Below are 24,296 nucleotides of genomic sequence, written 5' to 3' on the forward strand. Positions count from 1 at the left end.
GGCTGGGTTGTGTATAAATATCGGAAGGTGTCATGGGAAATTACTCATTGCAAATAAATTATTTAAAGTTGGTAGATTAAAAGATACAACAATTAATATATAAAAATATTTATATATTTTGTAATAAAGAAATTTATAAAAATTTATAAATATGAAAATATTTCTAGACACATATAAGAAATAAATATTAGAATTACACTACAGCTGATAAACCCTTTGAAGTTTATGATACTTTTTTACTTAGCCCTGGTATTTGTTGAACCCCGTTGCTGTGCTGAAAAATACACACTCATGTACATACACATATATATGTACATATGCCCTCTTCCCTTGCTGCATATACAGAAATATTTTGTAGCCGCAGCATAAGCCGAAAATGTCTATAAATAGCATCAGAGTCGAGACGTCTAAATTGCACACAGCAACAACAGCCGCGTTTAACAGAGCGTATTAACAGCGCGCTGTTATTTAACAGTGCTGCCGAAGCTCTCTCCATGCAAAATGGCGACGCATGCGTCGCTGCAGGTGACACGACATTAAAGACTTCAACTTGAAGCAAACTTCAAAATGTTAATGAAAATAAAGCGATAAATGCAAAAAGGGTCGCTAACACGCCCACACTCACACTACCCACACACCCACACACACACATCTGCACACCTACACACACATGTACACATTGTCGTAAACTACCCGCTGATGGGGAGACTGGCTGCGTTTATTAAAACACCCAGGCGTACATTGCACAAAAGCCACAACAACAACAGCAACAAAACTTCGACAAGCAGGAGGAGAACTGCAGCAACGACAACAATAACAACCCCTTTGGCAGCAGTAGCAGCAGCTCGGCAGCTCGGCAGCATTTGGAGCCATAAAGTGGGCAAAACGTGAGCTTGGGAGTAGCGCAAGTAAAAAAAAAAAGAAGCATTGCATACTTCAGGGGGCTGCACACTCCTACTGTGAGTCAAATGCCGCGCTGTGTGTTAGACACTGCTAAATGTCTATGTGTGTGTGTGTGTGTATGCACTCACAGTGCCAACTGCCAACAGCAGCAGCAGCAGCAACAAAAAAAGAACAGAATATACACAACAACAAAACAAACAACAACACGAAGAACTGCAAACGAGCGCTTTAAATTGCATGTTCAGTTTGGCAATTTTAATGCTTTCAATTTGCACTCTGGGGGGCAGAGTGAGGAAAGCGAAAAATACTTTGGAAACAGCTCGTGGCTGCCATGTCATTTTAGATTATAACAACAACAACAACAAGGACAGCAATGCACTCTGCATACAATTTTTGGCAGCTAAACATTGAGGTTACACACTTAATTGCTGCATAGTTTCGACTGGGTTTTAAAGCATTTTATCGATTTTGTTCGCTTTCAATTTTCGTGCTGGAAAAGTTCATTGCCTGTCTGCCTGCCTTCCACCCAAGGCACGGATGCAAAAAAAAAGAGAAGAAAAACCAAAGCCAAAGAATGAGAAACGAAACTATTTCAAGTATCTGGAGGATACAAATTATTTTCCTATTTTATTTTCTGTTTTTTCTCCTCTTTTTTCTTGCTGTCTGCAAATGACATTTTTCTGGGGAAAAGTTTATGACTTGCATGATTGCTATATAGCATTGCCTTAAAGCCTAGAGTGAATTCCAAATCGAAATTATGTTTGTTTCAAAGTCATTTGGCAGGACGCGACGAGACGACGTCTAGGCAACGTTCTAGAGTTCAATAGCATCGAAGTAATTCAAGAGAGAGTCGTAAAGACTCTGCTCGAGGGGGAGGCAAAGGGAAGGGGGCAGGGGGCAGGGGGCATATGTGCACGTGCAAGGCGCGAAATAATCGTAAATTTCTAGCATTTAACGAAATGGAAATTTTAGCAAAACCAACGACCAAAGAACTGTCTTCCCCCCTCGCATCTCTTTGCCTTGACTGGGGATGAAGTCGTCATCCTCCATTAACTGACAGATGTCGTTGTGAATCTCCAAAATGCCAGTCCAGGTGAGCAGCTGTCATCCCCCAAAAAGCTGTTGCTGTTGCTGTTGCGGCCTTGCCACAGCACAGTCGAAACCAGTTCTCGTCTTAACCAGAATATTTATTAGTAACTGGAGTCTGTTTTTGTTGCCGCTAAACAGTGGCCGACACAATTCATCTAAGCCGACTCGCTTGCTCACTCGCTTGCTTGCTTGCTTATTTCAAAGTTTGAAAATAAAATAAATAACAATAAAAACAACAACAAAATATGAGCGCTGAATGAATGTTGTCCCAAGCGACAAGACACTGGAACAAATTGCCAACAAGACGTGCGACGTGTTGTTTGTGGCCAGTTCAGAGACAGCAGCAGCAATAAAACAGAAAAGGGTTTCCATTCAAAATGCTGCAGTTGAATGTAAAACATAATTATGTGCGCTATATTAAAACTGAATCTTTTATTAAATCTTCCTTGCCAAAGCAACCTTGACTACGCCACTGTTCAACGCGGTTTGCCTCATAAATATAGCTTAGGTTTTCTCGAGCTCATAGAAAACATAGCGCGATTTAATTTTAATTAAACTCGGCAATAGAAATTTACATTAAGCTCTAACCACAATGAAGACTTTACGAATGCCTCTCGGGGCTTAGTTACATTATAAAGTTCTGCGGACAAAAACCTTTAAGAAAAAACCTGAAATAAAAGCAAAATGCGTAATCGTAGAAAAAAGTATTCAAAACAAGCGGCAGTGTGGGAAAAATTATGGTTCAAAAGAAATGGAAATGAATCAACAATTCATTATTAGAATTAGTATAATAGATTAGATTATCCTTTATGATATTTGCAGAATCATAACCAAACAAAGCTATTTCGGACATTAATCTAGCTAAATGAGTTTTGATAAAACCAAAATACAATTAAATTAAATCAATGCAATTCAGTATATTTATAATTCAAGTATTAATTTAATTTCATGAACATATATTAAAAATAAATAAAATATATTTAAATCGATAATTTAATTAATAATTAATATTTTCTATCAATTGATGTTAAAACTAACATAACGAAATAGCTTGCAAATATTTGATAGTTAAAGCTAATTATTTGAGTAAATTTTGCTGTCGCTAGTTAAGTCCGAATATTGAAGTTAATCACAAATTTAAATATGTTCAGTTTTTATACCCGGTACCCATAGGGTAGAACGGTATTATAACTTTGTGCCGGCAGGAAATGTATGTAACAGGTAGAAGGAGGCATCTCCGACCCTATAAAGTATATATATTCTTGATCAGCGTCAACAGCCGAGACGATCAAGCCATGTCCGTCTGTCCGTCCGTCCGTCTGTCCGTCCGTCCGTCTGTCCGTCCGTCCGTATGAACTAGAGAGACTAGATCTCAGAGACTATAAGAGATAGAGCTATATTTTTTTTTCGACAGCATTTGTTATGTTTGCACGCAGATGAAGTTTGTTTCAAATTTTTGCCACGTCCACTTCCGCCCCCGTAAATCAAAAAAATCGAATAACAAGCGTAAATTTAAAGCTAGAGTTGCGAATTTTGGTATATACAATAATTAATAATATAATAATATAGTAGTTATGATTCCTGAAAATTTGGTTGCGATCAGATACAAATTTTCGAAGTTATTAAAGAAATACTTTTGTATGGGCAAAAACGCCTACTTACTAGGGGTCTTAGGTGCTTTGGCCGACAATCTGGTATATTGTGCCGTCTATGGTATATTTTGAATGTGGTACTATATCGATATTCCAAATACACCATATGGTATATTTTTAGTATTTTCCCAGTATATTTAGTATTTTTTCAGAAAAATACCGCAAAATATATTTCTTTTATTCAAAATGGGTAGCGGGTATCTCACAGTCGAGTACACTCGACTGTAGCTTTCTTACTTGTTTTCTCTTCATTTATGTTTCGTGAAACTCAAAGAAAACCTTTTTCGTCTTTACAATTCCATATTCCACGCAATTGAATCGGGCTCGCAATTGGCAGTTCTTTGATAAATTATCGACAATCAGTGAAATGGAAATTAATCTGAAACGCACCTGACACCTTCACCGATGACCGACGTTGAACTTTTGCCAAAATATCGCAATAATAAATTGCGAATTATTATGCGTAACGCCTTTTTGGCAAAGTAATGAACTGATGAGCTGACGAACTGACCATTAATTATGCCCAGAATATTCGTAAACCAAACAAGACACCACAAAAAAAAAAAAAGACAACCACCAACAAAAAAACATAAAGAGAAAGAAAGAAAGAAATTCAGACAACGTCGCGACTGCTTAACTAATTTTAAGCAGGGGTTGAATTTAATGTAGGAGGAGGTAAAAGGGGAGCTGGACTATGGAGCATAAAGGAGCAGACGTTGTTGTTGTTGTTGTTGGAACGAAATAGAATTAATGGCAGTGCCAACAGGCGAAAGCATAAAGTGACTTTTCCATTGTGTGTGTTTTAGCATTGGCGATGTCGCGTCAAGGAACCTTCAAGTACCCCCAAACAAGGGCGAGAAGCGTGGCGATGACGAAGTTGCGGGTTAGAATGGCTTAACCGCAGAGCAAAAGCGCAACAAGAGCTATAAGTGTTGAAACAAGAAAATATGTTAAATATGCTTGAGTCGAAAAGGGAGTAAACTAAAAGATACTCTAGAAAAGAGATCAAGAAATATAAGTGAAATAAATAGTTTACTTAAAAGAAATGCTTAAGGAAAAGCTTTAACTTAACCAAGTTTTACACTTCAATATTAATTTCAATTAATTTTGAATGCTCATGTAATAAATGTGCCAAACTAATCAATCCTATTTGCACACTTAGAAATGTCCTTTGGCATGCCCAGCAGGGAAGCATGCAAAGCACAAGGTATTTACAAAACATTGACTTTGGGTTCAAATAACAACAACAGATGCTGTTGTCGCTGAACTCTTGAACTTGGCAGCCAACAGAGAGGTTCAATGATTCTTCTTGCGAGTGCAAAAAACACACAAAAACCAAACAAAAACAAATAGACAAAAGCATAGAACGTGTCTGGGCAGTGCCCAAAAAGGGTCAACGAATTGAGGGGCACGGTTAGAATGTCTTTAACATTAAATGCATTAAATATTTAAATTCATGCAAATTGCGCATACGTCGCGTGGGCCGTAACCTTACAATGCTAATGCTTATGCAATGCATTTTTTTATTTCTAGCCGGAATAAAAGTGAAAATGAAAATGACGGAATTGTGTGGCAGCCAGCTACATTATTCAACCAGAAGAGAGCTGACTAAAAAGCTAGTGCATAAATATTTGATTAGCTGCGAGCCAACAGAGAGAAAAAAAAAGTAAAAGAGAATGGCAACAACAATGGGTAGCTAACAACGGTAGCTACAACTTAGACGCAATTATCTAGCGCCAGTGCCCCAAGACAATGCCAAATGCCAAATGCTTAATGGCAAAACTCAGGCACAAGACACAACCAACCAGCTAACATATACTCATAGCTCAAGTAGAAAAGTAGATGCCAAGTATTAACGAAAAGAAAAAAAAAAAAAAAAAGAAATGTTTGACAGAGCAAAGCGGCAGCTCATTAAAACTTAAAGCCAAGACAATGATAGCAAAACGTTTGAGGTCTCAACTGAGCTCTCAGCTCTTAGCTCAGCTCAGCTTAGCACAGCTTGTGTGCTTAAATATTTATTTATCGATTTTTTTTTTAAACGCTTCCGCTGACAGTTTTGACTGACGTCTGTCACAATTTTGTGAAAACTTAGCCATTTGGTAACCATATCCCATCTATCAGCTAATACCAATATTTTTTGCCATTGATACATTTGACGCGTGCTGCTGACAAAACTAGCTTTTAACAGTCGCTGCGCTGCTCTCGCGCTGTTAACACTTTAACGGAGTGCTGTTAAATCGTGCTCTGTAGACAGCACAAAACTGTTATTCGCTGACCCGTTTGCTTTTGCATAGCCTTTTGTTTTTGTTGCACATTGGTGGCGGCAACGGCGGCGCTTTTGTTGTTGGCATTCTAAGCGTGGTGGCCATGGCCATTGCCAATGCTCAACAGCGTGACATTCAGCGGGGAGTGATATGTGGTACAGTGGTATATCGCTTGCAAGGGCTTGCACGACGTGGACGGAAGAGGGAAATGCGGTCGGTTTCCAAGCAATTAGAGCTAGATTTCTTTTACTCTGCTGGCCTTATTTTTTCCCCTCTCTTTCTTTTTATAAATAAACGGATAAAGCAAACAGCACTATTAAAGTGTAGCAAAAAGTCAACATTAAAACTGACTTGATTACATATGAGAAACTTTACTGTACGCACTAGTTTTTAGCGCTGGTCAAACACCTAACACGAATTTAGTTCCTCCCAAGACAATCCCAATCTTCTATTCGATAATTAAATTAGAAGAGCTTTTGGTCTGTGGCATGACTAAGCCAACGTCACGATTTTAAAATGTTTTTGCTTTGGCTATAAATAAAACTAATCTAATGATAATTCGCCTGGCAATGGCAGATAAAACTAATGACTGAAGTTTAAATACATTTTGAGTGCTGGCTTAACACAGTAATAAATGTTATTTAAAATAAACACATTATGCTGCATGAGTCAAGCTTGCAAATTTAAAACCACACTGAGAGTTTGATAAAGAATCTAAAATAGAAAAAAAATACTCTAAACGATGTTGGTAAAGTCTCTAGCTTGAGGATTAATCACAAATACTTTGCGAAGTCATATTTTAAATGCGAATTTAATGGAATCCCTTCTTAAAATCGATGTAACAAAAGACTTAAGCTAACAAAAATTCGTTAAGACTAAGTTTGTAATGGAATTTAATGGAATCTTTTGATCGCAAGCTGTTTGTGAAACTATAAATAAATAATAAATATTATAAATGAGCGAGCAAAAAATCAAATTGTATCTCACAGTGAGAGTTCTGCGCCGCCAGCGCTTTGTGATTATTGGTAACAGCAAAACCAAAAAAAAACGAAAAACAAAAAAAATAAAACACGAAAAATAATAACAACAGCAGATCCAGCCAAGCTCAACATATTGTGCGACCATCCGCTGAGCCATCGCCATTAATCGCACCATGGAAAGCCCACAAATCAACAGTCAATCAACGCGCTCAGCCCACAAGCTAACAGTCTAACAGACTGTTAAGTTAACAGAATGCGCTCGCTCTCTGTTCCTCCGTCTCTCTCTCGCTGTTAGTGCAAATGCCGGCAGTTAACATTTTATGTGTATCTCTCAGCGCTGCTGCGGTTGTGTTGAATTTTCCAAACTTCAGTTCAGTTCAGTTTCAGACTTCTCATGGTGCTAACCGAATTGGCTGCGCGTTTTTTCCCTCGTTGCACTCGTGTTTGACTTGCCGCTTTTTTAAACAGAGCTGAGGCAAAACAGAAAACAGAAAAAAAAAAAGAAAAAAGAAAAACACTTTGTTGTCTCGTGTCGCGTCTACGTTGCGTATGTGTATTTCGCCTGTATTTGTGCTGCTTCTAAAAAGAGTGTAAGTTGTGAGATTGTGTGTGAGTGTTGTGCATTTAACTTCAGCTCAGCTACAACACCGTGCTGCTGCGCCCTCATTGTGCTCTCGTGCAAATGAAAATTTCATTGAGCAGAAAGTAGCCGCAGAAAAGTGGAAAAATCCTAAAACAGCCAAAAGCCAAACAACAACTATAACAACAAGAAAACAAATAGTAATTAAAAATCGCTGCAAGTGAAAGAAACAATCGCAGGCAAAGTAAACATCAATTAAATTTGGAAAATTCAACGTAAATAATTGCCCATACTAAATATTGTTATTAATTCGAATATATAATGTTCTCTCGATGTCTGCACTTTCTTAATGGCTTCTGGAACCGGAAAATATCTCAATAGCTACGAGTTTTGTTCTTTTTTTTGTATGTATTTTCTTGGCCAGTCAGTCGAGTCCGATGCAAGTGGAGTCGACAGACAGCATCATCAGCCGGTCAAGCGTTCCGGCCAGACCTGACCAAGCCAGGCCTAGGCCTAGGCCTAAGCGTGCTGGTGCTCGTGCTCGTTCTCGTGCCCAGCCACCAGACATTGCGGCACAGCAGAAGCTGCCACAAGCTGTTGGTGCTGTTGGTGCTGTGTGTGCGTGTCGAGCTGTGGAATTTTATGCAGTGGCTGGCTCGTTTATTTCTCCCCAGTCCCAAAAGCTTCTACATATTTACAACTTCATATATGAAACCTCTTTTTTTTTTCGTTGTTGTTGTCGTATGTTATTGGCTGGGAGGGTGGTCTTCTCTATATCTCCCCCTTTTCCTCTCTCTCTTGCCGTCTTTCTCTGTCTCTCGCATGCCGTACGCATGCAGCCAAACGTAACGAAAACGCAACTGCGCTTCACGCTTCAGGCCCAGTCGGACGTGGACTCGATCTCGGACTCAGCGTCAGACAAACTCGCTGGCTTGCAGTGGCAATTTTCAGTTCCAGTCGCAGTCGTTGCCTTTGGGGAGAAGAGCGAGAGAGAGAGAGAGAGAGAGAGAGAGGGAGGAGAGGAAGTTAGTCGCCTGCAGCATTAGATGAGCAACAAATCAAACACTTTGCTTAAATAGCGTTGCTAGTTTGTTGTGGTCTACAGCAGAATCGAGTTATAACGAGCATAAAATGTACATTTGATTTTAGAGTCGAAGCATTTTTACTCTTATATACAAGCAATAAAGTTGGCAATTAAAAGAAACTAAAGCCAACATTTTTTCTTTGTGAAGAAATGTTTTTACTGATATTATTTTATTATTTTTTTAATATAGGTCGTTTAATGAATAAGAAAAGTTGATGCATTCATTTTAAAAGTACAAATTTTGCAAATGAAACAAATAATATTAAAATACATTTTAAGATCAATTTTTCTTCATTTAAAGAAGAAAGTTGCATATTTACATTATTAAAATAAAGTTTAGTAAAAAGTTTAGACTATACGAGATTCTATAATTAAACATATTTTTACAAGAAATTTATATAAATAATTATTTATTTATATATTATATTCGACATCTCTTTTTTAGACAAAAAGTTCATTACTTTAAATTCAAATGACATATTTTATTCGCAACTTTTTTATATATTTTCTCAAATATGTTTCAATGGACTTCCATAATTTAATTACAGAGTTTTCATTCCAAAGCTATGAATACAATATTGCTGCATTTCCAAAGTTTTTCTAAACGAATTTTAAACAAAATATCTAATTTTTTAAAAGTTTGTAGAGCAACTTTAGCTATCGTTTACAATGACATTTGAGTCAAGTAAATGGCAATGTTAAAAACAATTTGCAAGTACATTTTGTTTAGCAAATAACTGCAAAGTTTGGGCAAGTTGAAAAAAGTTAGAAAAATACTAGTTAGACATTTGTTGAAAAAAAAATGTTCAACTTTCTTTAGAGTGCTGGAGAGCTAGAGAAAAAAAATTGCGATGGAGTCGGAAGGAGATGTAGATGTTGTTAAGCAGACAAGTTTAGCTGTCGAGTGGATTGTGTTACAGGCATAATTCAATTTAATTGACTTTTTATCAATCGCAGACTCACTTTTTTTCTGCTACTATGTAGAAGAATTTACTGGTTAGTCGCCAGTTTAATTGATGTTTCTTTTTATCTCTCTTGCTATCCGTCTCTTTTGTGTTGCGTTGCATTGTGGGCTTCTGTGCTGATTTTTAAGTGTGTCGTTGGCCAGTTTTATGTTGTGTCTGGACTGCATTTTGTAACCTGGTTTTATTGCTGCCATAACATTTGCTTTGCCACCGCATCGATGAGAGAGTGTGTGTGTCTAATCACACCGTTTGCAATAAGAAAACAAAGACAGAAAAAATAAAGATACGATGCACAAGATACAACATTAAGTATTGGACACACGAGTTTGATTCTGACATGTTTACATATTTTCTTCTTGTTGCTGTTGCTCTGTTGCTCTTGTTGTTGCGTCGTCTGCTTTGTCTGCTTCTTAATCGATAGCATACAGGGTGCTTGCTACATGTACAACGTCGTCATTACACATGAAGCCAAGGTAAAATACAACACGTTGTATTGTTCGATGATTCGATGACTCGTCGCCTCGTCGCGTCGTCGCGTCGTTGGCCTGACCTCACATCCCCATATCCCCACAGCCCCAGACTCCAAGCTCCGTAAGCTGCCCCAAAGTGTTCCTCTGTTACCATTGTTGTGAAACAACGAACGCTCGAAGGGTATTTAAAAATCGATTGAGAGATACGCAGCGTCTAGTATTTAGGTTTGCTTTGTTGATTATTTCTTTACTTTTGCAGTTTATTTTTATTTATTTTTTTAGAGATTTAAAGATTAGCTTTTGTGTAGTTGTAGAAGAACGAAATCGCGACCTTCGAATTGATTCGAAACAAACATTAATTATGACGCTTCAACAAAAAATTGTTGAACGCTAAATGGCAATAAATTAATTTGAAATTAAACAATAGTTTCGCAGGCAAACGCAAACATCCTCAGGCCAACAACGGGCAACAAATTAAGAAATCTCTGACAGAGTTCACAAAATGTGAGCATGTTCCATGTTTCCCGATTTCGTCAAAAAGATTAATAAGCAGCTGCGCGACGTGTTTGGCATATTGTTAGGCCCAACACAAGAAGCAAGAAGCACAACAGAAATAAATGCTCTTTCTTGGCCTGCTATCTTTTGGTTAACGGAAATGTAAGACACGGCGGCAAACTCGTTAAGATTGAAACACAAACAACACACAGACACAGTCTATATAATATAGTCTCTGAGACAATGAGAAAAGCAAATACCGCACCGAATGTGTAGCAAATAGAAGGGCAACAACAACAACAGCAGCAGCAAAATAGAAAAATAAGAAAAATAAATAATAAAAATAAAAATCATTTCGTTTCGCTTATAATTAGAAACGTTGCAAGACATACAAATGAGAAGGGGATCATTTATCTGCTGTGGTCAGTGTTTCATTTTTTTGGGGAACGTTCATTGAGATCGCATTATGCATAGCATTTATATAACTTCAAGTTTTATTTGATTACTTCAATGATTTATTCAACATTTGCTATGCTACAATCGTTTCATTCACACATCTTTATGTTGATTTGTTGCTTTACTTTCATTCTATCGAATTGAGCGAACTACTGAATAAAAAAATCGTTTCAATTTAAAATTGGATTTCTGAGAAATATTCAACAATTTATAGTTCTCTAATGTATGATTAAAGAATCATATTTAAGTTTATAAATAGAAAAAGCTAAATGCGTTTAAATAATATTAAGCAATGCTATTAAAAATCTTTGAATGAAAACTATTTAGCTTAATATATTCTAGCATTTAATTTCTCGTATATACATTTAACATAAATAAATGTCGAAAAATTCTTTCTCTTAAGCATTTAAGTGGTAAGCAAATCGAACAAATGTTTGCATATTGCCAAAGTATCAAACACAAAATTTATTTGCAATGTTTGGCAAATAAAACGGTATGTAAATAAATAGCAAGGAATTCCAGCTGATAAATATCCTCAGGGAGTATCAGGAATTTCATGCTTATCAGCAATAAAATTATTCAAAAGCCACAAGCAACAATATCAAGTGGTGCACAACTACACAGCGACGATGTAATCAGAGACAGTTGTGCAGACAGTTGGATTGTTTCATTGAACTCTAACCTAGTGCGAGCGCCAGCCTGACGACGGGGCGTATGCGTAATGTGATACTGTGGTCGTAAAATAACATTTATAGAGCAGCGTGCAGAATTTGACATATGGACTCATTGATAGTGAGTCCATGCGGCATTCAATCAATATTTGCAGCTCATTGCATCTTTTGTTGCTAATCGAGTCGGTCGAAAACACTCACGAGTGTGTGCATTGAATGCCCCGACGCCTTTATGGCCTCCAATCGTTGCCAGGCGAACGACACAATTGCCGTTATACATACGCACATATATATAGCGAGTGTGTTTGTATATTTGTTTGTATATAAGTGTGAAACTTGCCGCATTAATAAATAAATAAACAGCTCAAGCAGAGCAGAGCAGAGCTTTGACGTCCCGCTGCGTGCATTTTGCGTGATTCTCGTGATTTGCTGGTCACAACTTATGATGAACAGCCGTCGTCTCTCCCACACTGCTCCCCGTTGTAGCACCCCCTCCCCTTCCCACTCTCGTCGCTGCTCCACCCACCAGCTAAGTTCAATGCGAGACCCGCACAATTTCTATTGCATTATTTATCACAAGCGCTTTTATTTATAGACATCGTTCATATCGTATACATATTGGAATATCCTGTAAATGCAGAAGAGCAGTGCAATGGGGTAGATTAAAAATATATATTAGTAGAAGTTTGTGAAGAAATTACAGATATATGATAACATTTACTAAGACATACTAAGACAATTTTAATTAGTTGAAAAATGTTCGGGAATGTCTATCAAAAGTATATTTCATTTTTGTTTACCAAAATCAGTTGCAATCAATACGTTAATTTAGCTTCATTTAATTTATTATTAATATACTCTCTCAACAGTTAATTTCCTTTATGATTTCTAATATTTATTATCGATGATAAATTGTTGTATATTTATTAGATAGATTATAGCTCCAATTCTTAAACACTCGCTTTCCTTGCTGCCTGCTGAGTATCTGAAGCGTCGACCTTAGTTGGCCTCAAAAGCACTCATGCTTGTTTTCCTTTTGATTGCCTTTCGGCTGGCATTCAATGCATTCATCTATGTACAACACGTTGTGCTCCTATCGCCTTCAATTTTGATAGACCTACAGACCTCCAAACCTCCCTCTCCCTCCCCCATTCCTATGCCCATCATTACCCTATTCTTCTCCCCATTTCCATTGTACGACTTTGACTTTGAATTGTGAGTGCGTGTAGTTTGTTTGGGTTGCTCAGAGTGTTCTGTGTTTATATTATCGATTGGCTTCCAGCTCAAGAACTTTGACTTTGATAAAACACTGCTGCTGCACAATGCCCGATAAGCTGTGTAAATAGTGCATTCTATCAGCGTTCTCTGATCGTTTATTATCAGGAAATGAATTGTTTGTCTTCCTTAGATAAGCATGAAGTAATATTTGTTTGTTCTGCCAGCTTTGATCATGCTATTTTTTCCATTTTATCACGAAAAGGAAATGATAGCTGAAGGTTTTAGTTCGTCATAAAAACTGAACTTCAAAAAATTAAAAAGAAATCTTTCTTTCTTTATTTCAACAATGCTAAATCTAAAAATAAAGATCATGATCATCATAAATTACAACTCTTTCGCTTAGCAATTTATTTTGAATCTTTTCATTACTTTCTTTTTCTAGTTGTCAAGTGCTTTTGCAGGGCACTCGAGTGTCGTGTACACCCGCCTTTGATTTTAATTATTTCCTGTCGTCGCGTCATTTGTTTGAGGTGCCAACAAATTATTTTCTCATACTTGAAGTTGACAGTCTCGCAGAAATATCGGCCAATCCATAGCTCAATGACAAAATCCGTCTATTTATAAACCCACCAACCACTCTCGACATCTCGTTTAGGTATACCGGGAACTCTCATTCACCTCTCCTCCACCTCTAACTAATATATGTTATAGCGATGTTTGTTTTCATGCCTCATGACGCAATCTGCTGCGGCCGTAAAACAACAACACGAAAAATATATTGCGCAAACAATAAATTAAGCAACAAATACGAAAAATTGTCTGGAAAAACAATTTGTTGACGGTGTTCTTTAGTTTTCCCAACAACATCGCAGCGGAAAAACTTTTTCGGCTTAACCAAATTATACACACATTATATAAGTTTGGCATGACACTTCATTTTGGCCATTGGCCATTTGAATATGACTCCATTTGTTCTTGCCAAACAAGGCACGAGTGTTTGGGGCTCTCCTCTCTCATCTCTTCTTCTTCGGGGGGAGGTCAACAAACTCAACGAACAGGGCTTTTTGTGACAACACTGCCAACCACTTGAGTTGGCCTGTCTGCCTATTGGCCTGGCTACTTGACACCACACACAGATCGTGTATCTCGTAGGTGTTTTCACTTGTAATTATTTACCCATAAGTCTCTTTTGTGTACGACGTAACCTCATTTCACTTTAGTTTTTTTTTTTTTTTTTGCTTTTTACATTTTTTATTTTAATGTGCGCAGCAAATTATTGAAGCCAAGTAGAGGGAAGGGGGTCCGAAAAGAACGCCGCGAAATGAATAAACAATAAGGTAAATTAACTTTTGAATAACACACAAAAATTGGCATTTACAATGTTGCCCAAAAATAAGAAACGAAAAAAAGCAAGAACCCATTCGAAATCCCAGAACCCAAAGGCAACTCACACTGAGTCATGTCTGAGTTGGCGAGATTGCGAAATGTCTGATTGAAGACTTTTACTTACGAGTATTGTTATTCTTATTGTTGTGCGTCTAAAAAAAAAACTTGAAGTACTATATTGAATTTCTGCTGATTGTGGAAATGTGTTTTTTCTATAGAATTGTTGCGTTTTTCTTTTGGAGGGATTTTTAATTAAATTTATTATGGCGCAAGTTGTGTTGTTTTAACTCTCGACGTGTGGGTTGAAAGATGCCGGAAATGCGGGCATGAGTAACATAAGTTGAAACTGAGACTAACTGTAAAGAATGAAAATAACCGACGAAGCAAAAAAAAAGTCACCAAAATGGGTCAGAGAATTAATCATTAATTCAACTGTCAATAGGGGGTTGCTTACAGTCTTTTTTTTTGCTTTTGTTTTAGCTCATATATATCCGCTAATTGTATTGTTGTTAAAAAGCACTCAACGTTTAATTTATATTATTCGATTTTCATTTAAAATTTCAACTTTGTAAAGTATTTATATGTAACAAAGTTGATAAAAACATTCATTTGCCAAAGTTATTTATATAATTTCTCATTACCACAAAACTCGTTCTATATTTTTATGTTCAACCGCCAACATATCAAAACGCAAACCACATTTTAAAAATAAGATTGTGCAAAAAATTAAAAGCCATTTAAAAATTATTATTAAATTAGCTCATTAATGGCAAGTTTTGTATTTCATATGCGAGAGTTTGGCAATCATTATTGAATTGTAGTATCTGAGAGTTGGAAAAGTGCGTTGACATCGACTGTGTGGAATAAAAAGAATTCATCTATTTATTATCGTCTGATGCTGATGTTGATTAATAGATTGAGTTGTCTGTTTGTGTTGTGATTGTGATTTGTGTGTCTGCTGATTAATTTAAATATATTCAAGTTTAATTTGCGAAAATGCCTCGAAATTAGCATGACATTTAAGATAGGTTCTAGATAGGTTATAGCATGCGCGTCAATCAATCAATCAATCAATCCCCCTGATTGGGGAGGTGTGAGAGAACGAGCAAAGAGGAATGAAAAGAAATCAATTGGCATTGAAAATGTTCAATATGCCAATTTGCGTTGTTCGTACAACTATTATTATTATTGAAATTTATGAATATATATACATATATATATATGGAAATTTTTCTAGAGTCTGGGATCGTGACAGCTGCAGGTTATCAGCTGATTGCTTGTACATTTCCATTTAGCCGATTTATTGTTTATGCAATGAGACAGCTGCCGGTTAATTCAAATACTTATAACACAATTTATTGTAATACTATGTATGGGGCTGTTTTTTGTTTCGTCTGCCTGATAAGTCGACGTCGTCTATAAGCTGTATTAATAGATCCAAGGGCTTACTTAAGGTCAATGCGAGGAATAGTTCCCATGTTCCCAAGTTGCTAGTGAAAACTCGCCAGGCCTATAAATTTCACAGATATTCATTTGTTTGTTTGTTTGCCGCCGCCAATCATAAACATTTGCATATGCGTATACAAAGCCAGATATTTGTATGTGGGCCCCACATCTAAGACGGTTTTTTTCTATTTTAGCATAGCCGCGTCACATTTCACTTTTCTCTCCCGAAATAAAAACCAAACAAAAGACTAGACAACAGATAATATCCCCCTTGTGGAAACTCAAAACGCAGCTCTATGAATGAATTTGGAATTTCAAAATCGCTTTGAGTTCCTCGTTCGCTTGCACTCAGCTTCACTCTCTCTCTCTCTTTCTCTCTGTTTCCCTCTCTATCTGTTTGCGTCTCACGCATTTCCCCTCTCGCTTGTAGCTTTTACCGGTCATAAGCTGTAACTGGTTTTAGCGCATTTCGATTCGTTTCAATATGGGTTAATGCCACGCTCAGTTTGGCTTTGTGCTCCATTGCCTTTTTGACTTAATGAACTCATTTTGAATGCCTTATCATATTTATTCGTCTTCACCTCTCCGCGATTCGTATCTTTATGGCCATCTTTCTCTCTCTCTCTCTCTCTCTCTCTCTCTCTCTCTCTACTTCTCTCTCTCTCTGCGATTTGCATTTCTTTTGTAGACATTATTTGATTTTGTTTATGTAAATCTATGCTCGGGTTTTTTTCCGCAGCAGTAAAAAAAAATCAAAACCTCTTTGGTTTAGATTTCTGTTCTATCTTTTGGCTGCGGTTCGATTTCAATCATACACAGAACTCAAACCGCAGTCATTAGCCCAATTTGACGAAGTTCTGTTCTGCAAATAAAAAATTTATGTACATAACATAGTATAACCCATTAAATAACACGAAATGTTTGGAAATAATGATGAGCAGCATTCGTCGCATGCCCCAAAACAATTTTGGCAGACATTCAAAAAACACTTCTTACACGAGAGCAACAAAGGCGTAGAGAATTTAGAGAAAAACGCTATCCGTGAGATAAATCACACAAATTGCTAAATCAAAAAATTCGACTCCTATTTTTATTGCTCTTGGCTCTGTTGATGTAAAAGTGTGCTACTTATATTGCCGTAAAGCAAAGTATATTAGCAATGTAAAAAAAAAAACAGGCCGAGAAGTTATTTATAGAATTATCTTTAGCATAAACTGTAAAGAATGCGACAGTCAGAGTTAATTTTGGATTAGGAATGTTTGTCATTTTTATTACGTATACGTAAAGAATAAAAGAGAATATTCAAGATTTGTATAATCGATTTGCATTTAAAATATATGCCAACAAGAGAATTAAAAGCGAATTAGTTTGATCTGGCAATCAAATCTGGCTAAACAATTTCAATTCCAAATTAAATATTAGAATATTTTAGACTATTTTATTGCACTTTCTGTATGAATAAAGCTTCTCTACATCACTTAAATAATCAAAATGTTAGTATATTTTTATACCGAATATCTGTACGTAATGTTTTCTCAAGAAAAAGAAGAAAGCAAGTTACACTCTTAATGATAGCACATTAAAGAACGCATAAGTTTTGCATTTAAGAGGTATATCAAATGAGAGTGTGTAAACTCGATATAATTGTAGTTGTTGTACTTTTAACTTTATGTTTTGCATTTAACAGGTATATCAAATGAGAGTGTATAAACTCGAAATATAATAATAGTTGTTGTTCCTTTAACATATTTTCAAGTTAAACATTCTGCTGCCCGCCTCGCAGTCTTTAATGAACTCTAGTTTTTTTGCGAGACAAGCATCCATAAATGCATAAAGCTATTAATATGGGCCGTAATTAAGCGTCGCTCGTAATTTCCTTGAAATTAGCATAGTATTTTTGCTGTAAGCCTTGCACACTCGAATAAATCTTGAAACTAGGCGCCTGACCAAAAACACAAAAACTGTCCAAATCAAAAGTCGTAAAAGGTCTTAATGGCAATTGCGCCACTTCTCGACGGCATGTGATTTGCATGTCTTCCCTATATGGACAACACACAGCGGGGGACAGAAGAGCGGACAAAAGAGATCAGAGACCGAACATAAAATGTTGCCTGACGCACTTCAGGGCGCCCTCTATCGTTCAGATATGGCGATGCTTAAAAATCAATTAGATGGAAGCTGTCGTTACCGATTTGTATTCTTCTTCTTACTGCGTGCTCTGCTCTTTATTTTCCACGTTTTTTTTTAAACGAGCAAATATGATGGCTCATCAAATTTGCGTTTTGTTAATTGGCTCGTGTTTGGTTCGCCTTTTATGCCTTTTGTGTGCGAGAGTGTCTTTTTGTCAAAGTTACTCAAAATTTGATTAGCCTAAACTGATTGCATATAAAAGGCTTCTCATACCCATAACAGACCCAAGAGAGAGAAAGCATTATAATTAACTGGCAAAATGTGTAACATTAGAGTTAACATTAGCCAAAATTTATTGGGGTCTGATGACAACAATTAAGAGCTTTTGTTGACTTACTTTTTTTGGTTGAAATATACAAAGAGATTATTAGTCAGCAGAGTTTCAGATTTATTTTTAAATCATTTAGCAAATGCGACTTAACATAAATGTATTTTTAAATCATTTAGCAAATACGATAATAATTTGTAATGTAAATACTGTGTATTTCTAAGTCTAGCACACTTATCGCTTTTCAAATTATTCCATTTTTTATTGATTTTTTTATGAATGTTCATTAAGGTATTCAATTGATACGTTTTAAGGTGTGCGACTGACTAAACTTTTATACATCCGATAAGTTTTGGGAAAAAAACAACAGCTGTTGTTGCTACAATTTTTTGATCTAGATAAAAGAACGTAAATAAAAAAACAATGGAATGATATATGAGTTGTTCATTGAATATTTGATATGATATATGAGAATGTTTGCCATATAAATTATGCTTATGATTTGCACACAAAAAAACCCATTTTTCATTTGCTATTTTCACTTCCTCATAATATATTTAAAGATCTCACAAATTTGGAAGTACCTTAACCCAAATTTGCCTGTGCCAATGACATTTACTCTCTCACTTAATTGACATTTTGACAGGCAAAAATAAAATATATAGGCATTGTATATTTATACAATATTTTAGATCAATTTTTGCTGTGACATTTGCCAACAGCTTTGACCCCAATAACAAAAACAAGCGAATTGGGAACATATGTCTCTACCCTCGTAATAAAACAAAAACCGAGAGGGAAAATAAAAGTTATCAAGCGCTAAAAATGTCAATGGCAACACACACACAGATACATAGGGAACGTCACGAACCTGGCACCGACACCCGATGTTATAGAAAGGGAGTCGATTTTTGTGTGTTTGAAGCCCACGCACAAATTCCCCAAACTCAAACTCCAAAGAGCCAATCCCAATTCGATTTTCCTTTCATGGACAAAAGTTGTGTACAAAAAACAAATGAAAACACACAAAATTGCAAACGGTCAACAAATAGTTTCGCTTGCAATCGAATTTTTTGGTTTTCATTTTTGAATTTTTCATTTTCATTTTTGTGGGGCATGTGGCAAGCGAAACATTTTTAGCTGTTGCGCCAAAGTTTTCCGCATCTAAAAAAAAAAAATAAATAAAAAAACTGTTCCAGCCATTAACTAAAAATAACAATGGTGTTGAGTTTAGCTGAGTTATGTGTTCACTTCATAATATTTCTATCGCGTTCACACGATTCAATTGGGGCTCGTTGTGTGTGTGTGGTGAAATCTGATACCAGATTTACTTAAGAGTCATAAGCAATTACGAAACTGACGTTTAGCTTGTCACTCACAAGAGAATCAAAAAAAGAGAGCAGAGAAAAGAACGTAATATGAGACACTTGAAAGCGACCAAAAACATGCGCTTTGCTTTTGTCTTTCTACCTCATTCATTTCTCAGTTTTGTTTAATGCCGGAAATTGCCTGACTTCGGGGCCTAATTGTCCAGATCCGCTGGCCTAGTGGTAAATACTACGCTTAACTGATAGACCGCTGACATGATATGTTATGGGTTGGCTTCTTCCATAAAGTATTTATGCACGAAATGGCTCATAATCGTGGGAGAGCACTTTGCATAGGAAAAAGTTATCTGAGGAATTTTCAATGCACTTTTTCTCAAAGTGAAAAAACAGGCAGTTGAACCGTTGACTTCGTTTGCCATTAGATTACGAGGTAAGCGAGGTACGAAGTAGTTGGCATGCGGCAGAGGTAACTCCTTTTGTTATTACTCTGGTTGCCACAGCTAACGTTGTGGCAACAAGATAAACTTTGCATAAATATAATGTTGAAATGGCCGCAAACAATAACAATAACATGCAACACGTTGCATGCACAACAATTGCCAAGTAACTTACATACTATGAAAAATTGTAACAACATTGTAACTGTCGACAGACGCCGCACTTTTCCCACTACTCCCCGACTACTCCCCAATTTGCGCGATGTGCAACGTTGCGGAAACTTCCGGGATGGGGGCACAAACTATACATATATATGTATATACATATTTTCACATGTCTTGTACCTTCGCGAGTTTACCTTTTGGGCCAACAACTTTGATTTGATTCAATTTAGCCCGTGCTACTCTCGTTACCTGCTGTTGGCTAATTCGTTGTGAAAGGAAATTTGTGACTAGCCTCAACTTGCAGATAGAACCATCCAGGGAATCCATTACTCCACCTGCTCCACGATTGGGCTACAGCCAATTTGTATTGTAAATTGCATTTCAAATGCACCACGAATCAATTAACTTCAGCTGACCAATTTCCTCCTTCATTGCATGTCGAATCAAAAATTAAAATTGACATTTACCCAAAATATAAGATAGAATTATTTAACAGATGCAGACACAGACTAGTTTATACCCTTAGATATACATATTTTGATGGGTAGATAGCACATGAAAATATAATTTATAAAAGCCAAATACTTCAAATTATTATTACTTGCAAAAATTATATTGTTTTACTTTCAATATTAACTTAATAATCAGATAACTTACTTTATAAACCAACTGATGTCATGTGGTATATCAGTTTGCAAATTTGGATCTTTGGCTATAATATAATAAAGAAGATTAAATGGAAAATATACACGTTTAATTTAATTATCAGGTTATTACATATTCTTCTAAATGTGCATAAGTATAATATGTATAATGTTTATTTGTTTTTCCTAAGTAAAAATATTAAATGACCATAATAAATGAATATTATGTGACCATAATAATGAAAAATAATAATAAAGTAATAAAAGAGCAATTTCAGAGAAATGTGTCCACAAACAAAAGAAAAAATATGTGCAAATATTTTTGTGATTTTCACAAGAACAATTACATTTTGCTAAACAAAATGTGAAGGCCACTACCACAGAGTAAATATTAGTGCAATATTCAAACATTAGCTCAATGATTCAGTTAATACAATTAAGCCCCGGTAAATAATTTATGCGTGTTGCCAAACTAAATCACTTAAGTTCCTTTCTTGAAAAAGCAAAAACATCAAAAATTGTGCCACAAATATTTATTTCCTCTCAATTTTCACACGTTGGAAAGTACTTTGAATTTTCAGGGAATTAGCAAATCTGCATAGTCTCTTGAAATGAAAATATTTATGAAATTGTTAATATTTAATGGCTACGAAGAATTTGATTTGCTCAAAAAGGTGTAAATTATAAATTACTTGCTGCTGCACTGCGACTTTGTGTGGTTATTAAATTTTAAAACCAATTTCATTAGGCTAATGAACTTTTATGACCACATGTATATATGCATATACGACTAGAATACCCTGTAAATTGCACATTATAAATTTAAATAGAGCAGCAGTTGATTAGCTTGTAGCTCGTTTATCTTCATCAATAATAGAATTTTGTTTGTTGTCGCAGAGTGTTTCTGATTAGTTGACGAACTTGTTCAAGATTCCAAATGTGTTCAAGTGTGTGTGTGTGTGTGTGGGTGGCTGTGTGTGTGCGTGAATATGTGTGTGTGTGTTTGTGGTGAATGTCCCCTCGTAAAATGTGAAATGTGTCGTGTGGCGTAAAAGCGAGAAACGAATCAGAGGCGCATTCGTTATATGCATTACACATTAATTTAATTAACTGTGAAACGTGAACTGAGCCCTGTTGATGGGTCCTCTGAGAGAGGGAGTCAAGAGTGGGAAGCGGGGGGGTCATGTGAGCAATTATTCCCTTTTTGCCGCTTGCATGACAAATCTTATGCATAGATAAAACGTGAATCAGAGCCAAAGACTTTATGGCCCAGAAGCAGAAGTCGAAAGCAGAGGATCTTAGCTCTCCCTCTCTCTCTCTCTTTCTCTCACCAGTTCCTGCTCTCCTGCTCTTTTAATGTAGCCAACTTCGCTGGCTGTTGTGTGAGTCATTTTGAAAATGCCTCTGGGCCAAATGGGCATTAATAACTGGAATTCAAAGTGGTCCGAAACATTGCAACTTGATGACGCATGAGGAAAGTTGCCTGAATTCACCAGAGTTCCCTACTTTCCCATCGCTTTTGATTACATAATATTACACACATTCAATTCAATTACAATATATATAGTAAAAGAGCCTGCCATTTTGTATTTTGTTAAACCAATTTAGTGTCTGCTTTCAATTACAGTAACGCCAATTAATCGTTGGCCACCGCCATCGGACTCTGTTGCAAGGTCAATAAACGCAACTCGCCTTAATTAATAATAAACAACACAGCAGCAACAGCAACAGCAAAAGCAAACAGCAAACAAAATGCAGTGCGGCCTGGAGCAAATGAATGATTGTGAACGCTCTCCAAATCGAACAAATCTGCGCGTCAATTTCAATGAGAAGGGCGCGGAGGTGAAGGAGCGCAGAGAGAAGTTCCTCACAGCCAAATATGGTTCACATCAGATGAGCTTGATCAGGAAGCGACTGGCTGTCGAGATGTGGCTATACGATGAGCTGCAGAAGCTCTTTGATCCACCGGTAAGTCAATTGAAACTGAACTTCACTCTTCAACTCTTGTGATATCTTTATTTCTTTTCCGTTTTTTGTGGCAGAGCGAGGCCATCGATGTGGATATTGATGAGATTCTCGATATGGACACAGATGACATAAGAAGATCTCATCTTATTGTAAGTTAATAAACCATATCATTTATCTCCATCTCTTTAATACCAATTATCTTATTATCTTTCAGAGATTACTGTCAGTGTGCAAACGCCCGCAATCGGACATATCGAAATTTATTAGTGATCTTTTAGATCGGGCAAAAACGCTGTAAATCGCTTGATTCACACACACACAAAAACACAACAAAAATCATTAAAGATAAACATAAACAAATATTTACATACATATACTTACATAATAAAATATGCAAGCGAAATACAATTAATTTTAAGTTTAGCTGCTTTAAGATCCACACGAGAACAAAGAATAAAATTTATAGAATTTATCATTTTTTTTATCATTCATAGTTATGTTTTTCCATTTCCTTTTTCCTAATTTCAAAGTGTAGTCTTAATTTAATTAACACCGACAAAAGCAAAAAAAAAAAAATGCATCGTTTAGCCATAAGAAAATTTAAATCATAACTTCATCAATTTTGTGATGATATTTCATAATAAAATGAAAAAACAGAAAAATATATATCTTTATAAATGGCCTGAAAATGAAATGAAACTGTTTAGCTATAAAACAAAAGCGTGTGTAGTTAAAACAAATGATGATAAGAAACATGAATAAACAAACAAAACACTCTGGTTGTTGCATAGTACGTGTGCTTAATTGTATTTATTTAAATGAAATCATTATCAAATTACTTTTTATATAAGTTATAAAACAAAACTCATTATTTATTCTCATCATTGTGCTTAAGTATTGTAGCTGCACTCTATCGATGATTTGAATAAAAGAAAAACAAATTACTTGTGTAAAACATACAATTTAAAGGAAATGTTTGTGTAAAGTTTATTGATCACGAGAACAAAGAAGAAAGCTCAGGTTCACTGCCAAAACGTGGAGTAAGAATGACGCGAATGAAACCGTTTGTAACTTAAACAAAACTAATACAAAACTGGAATAAAATGATTGTGCAAGAAAGTAAAAAAAAATACATGTAAACCGGGCAATAAAAAGAGTATATAATTCATAGTTTTAGTTTCTATTTTCTAATTTAGGAAAGGAACTTTCCATAGAGATTCCAACAGAGCCGACAGTTGCAATATTACAGTACACACTCTCACACAATTTTATTGAATGCACAAGAGAATTTCGCAAGGATATGATATAAACTGTAAATAAAATGTCATACTCTCTTACACTCACACATTTCTAATCAAATCATTTGTAAATACCTTGAGAAAAACATTCAAGTTCTTGACTCCACGACATTCTTTGTAGTAGATTCTAGTAATTTTCCAGCAATTGAAATCTAACGTAAAAGTATTTTAAATGTGCTCAATATGGCAAAAGAAAAAAGAAAACAAAATATACATTTTATAAACCATTTTAGCACATTAATACATTAACTCAACTTAAGTCTCAGTCACTGAAAAGGATCAGATAATAATGCACTATTCTACGATAATCTATGAATTATAAACACACAGACACATAAC

At 35.9% G+C, this 24,296-nt stretch overlaps 1 protein-coding gene across 3 annotated transcripts; it reads left to right on the plus strand.

Moving 5' to 3' along the window:
* Positions 1–7,256: 7,256 nt before the first annotated feature.
* On the plus strand, positions 7,257–23,270 carry LOC132797359 (protein phosphatase 1 regulatory subunit 14B). Of its 3 annotated transcripts, none has more exons than XM_060809092.1 (4): positions 7,257–7,478; positions 22,300–22,659; positions 22,734–22,808; positions 22,874–23,270. In XM_060809092.1, exons 2-4 carry the CDS (start codon positions 22,444–22,446, stop codon positions 22,955–22,957), a joined length of 375 nt encoding a protein of 124 aa, XP_060665075.1. In that variant the 5' UTR covers positions 7,257–7,478; positions 22,300–22,443; the 3' UTR covers positions 22,958–23,270. The 3 variants fall into 3 exon arrangements, with proteins under 3 accessions (XP_060665075.1, XP_060665067.1, XP_060665083.1); XM_060809084.1 differs by having other exon boundaries at positions 22,319–22,659; XM_060809100.1 differs by lacking the exon at positions 7,257–7,478 and adding an exon at positions 7,553–7,743 and having other exon boundaries at positions 22,319–22,659.
* The last annotated feature ends 1,026 nt before the right edge of the window (positions 23,271–24,296 follow it).

Source organism: Drosophila nasuta, chromosome 2L (assembly GCF_023558535.2).
Source record: "Drosophila nasuta strain 15112-1781.00 chromosome 2L, ASM2355853v1, whole genome shotgun sequence".
Taxonomy (NCBI): Eukaryota; Metazoa; Arthropoda; class Insecta; order Diptera; family Drosophilidae; genus Drosophila; species Drosophila nasuta.

What these genes read in the sequence shown, in the direction of transcription:
- LOC132797359 (XM_060809092.1), top strand. Translation starts at nt 22,444, where the DNA reads ATGCAGTGCGGCCTGGAGCAAATGAATGATTGTGAACGCTCTCCAAAT. An exon ending in AGAAGCTCTTTGATCCACCG is followed by an intron (nt 22,660 to 22,733) that starts GTAAGTCAATTG and finishes TTTTTGTGGCAG; the next exon opens with AGCGAGGCCATCGATGTGGA. An exon ending in TAAGAAGATCTCATCTTATT is followed by an intron (nt 22,809 to 22,873) that starts GTAAGTTAATAA and finishes ATTATCTTTCAG; the next exon opens with AGATTACTGTCAGTGTGCAA.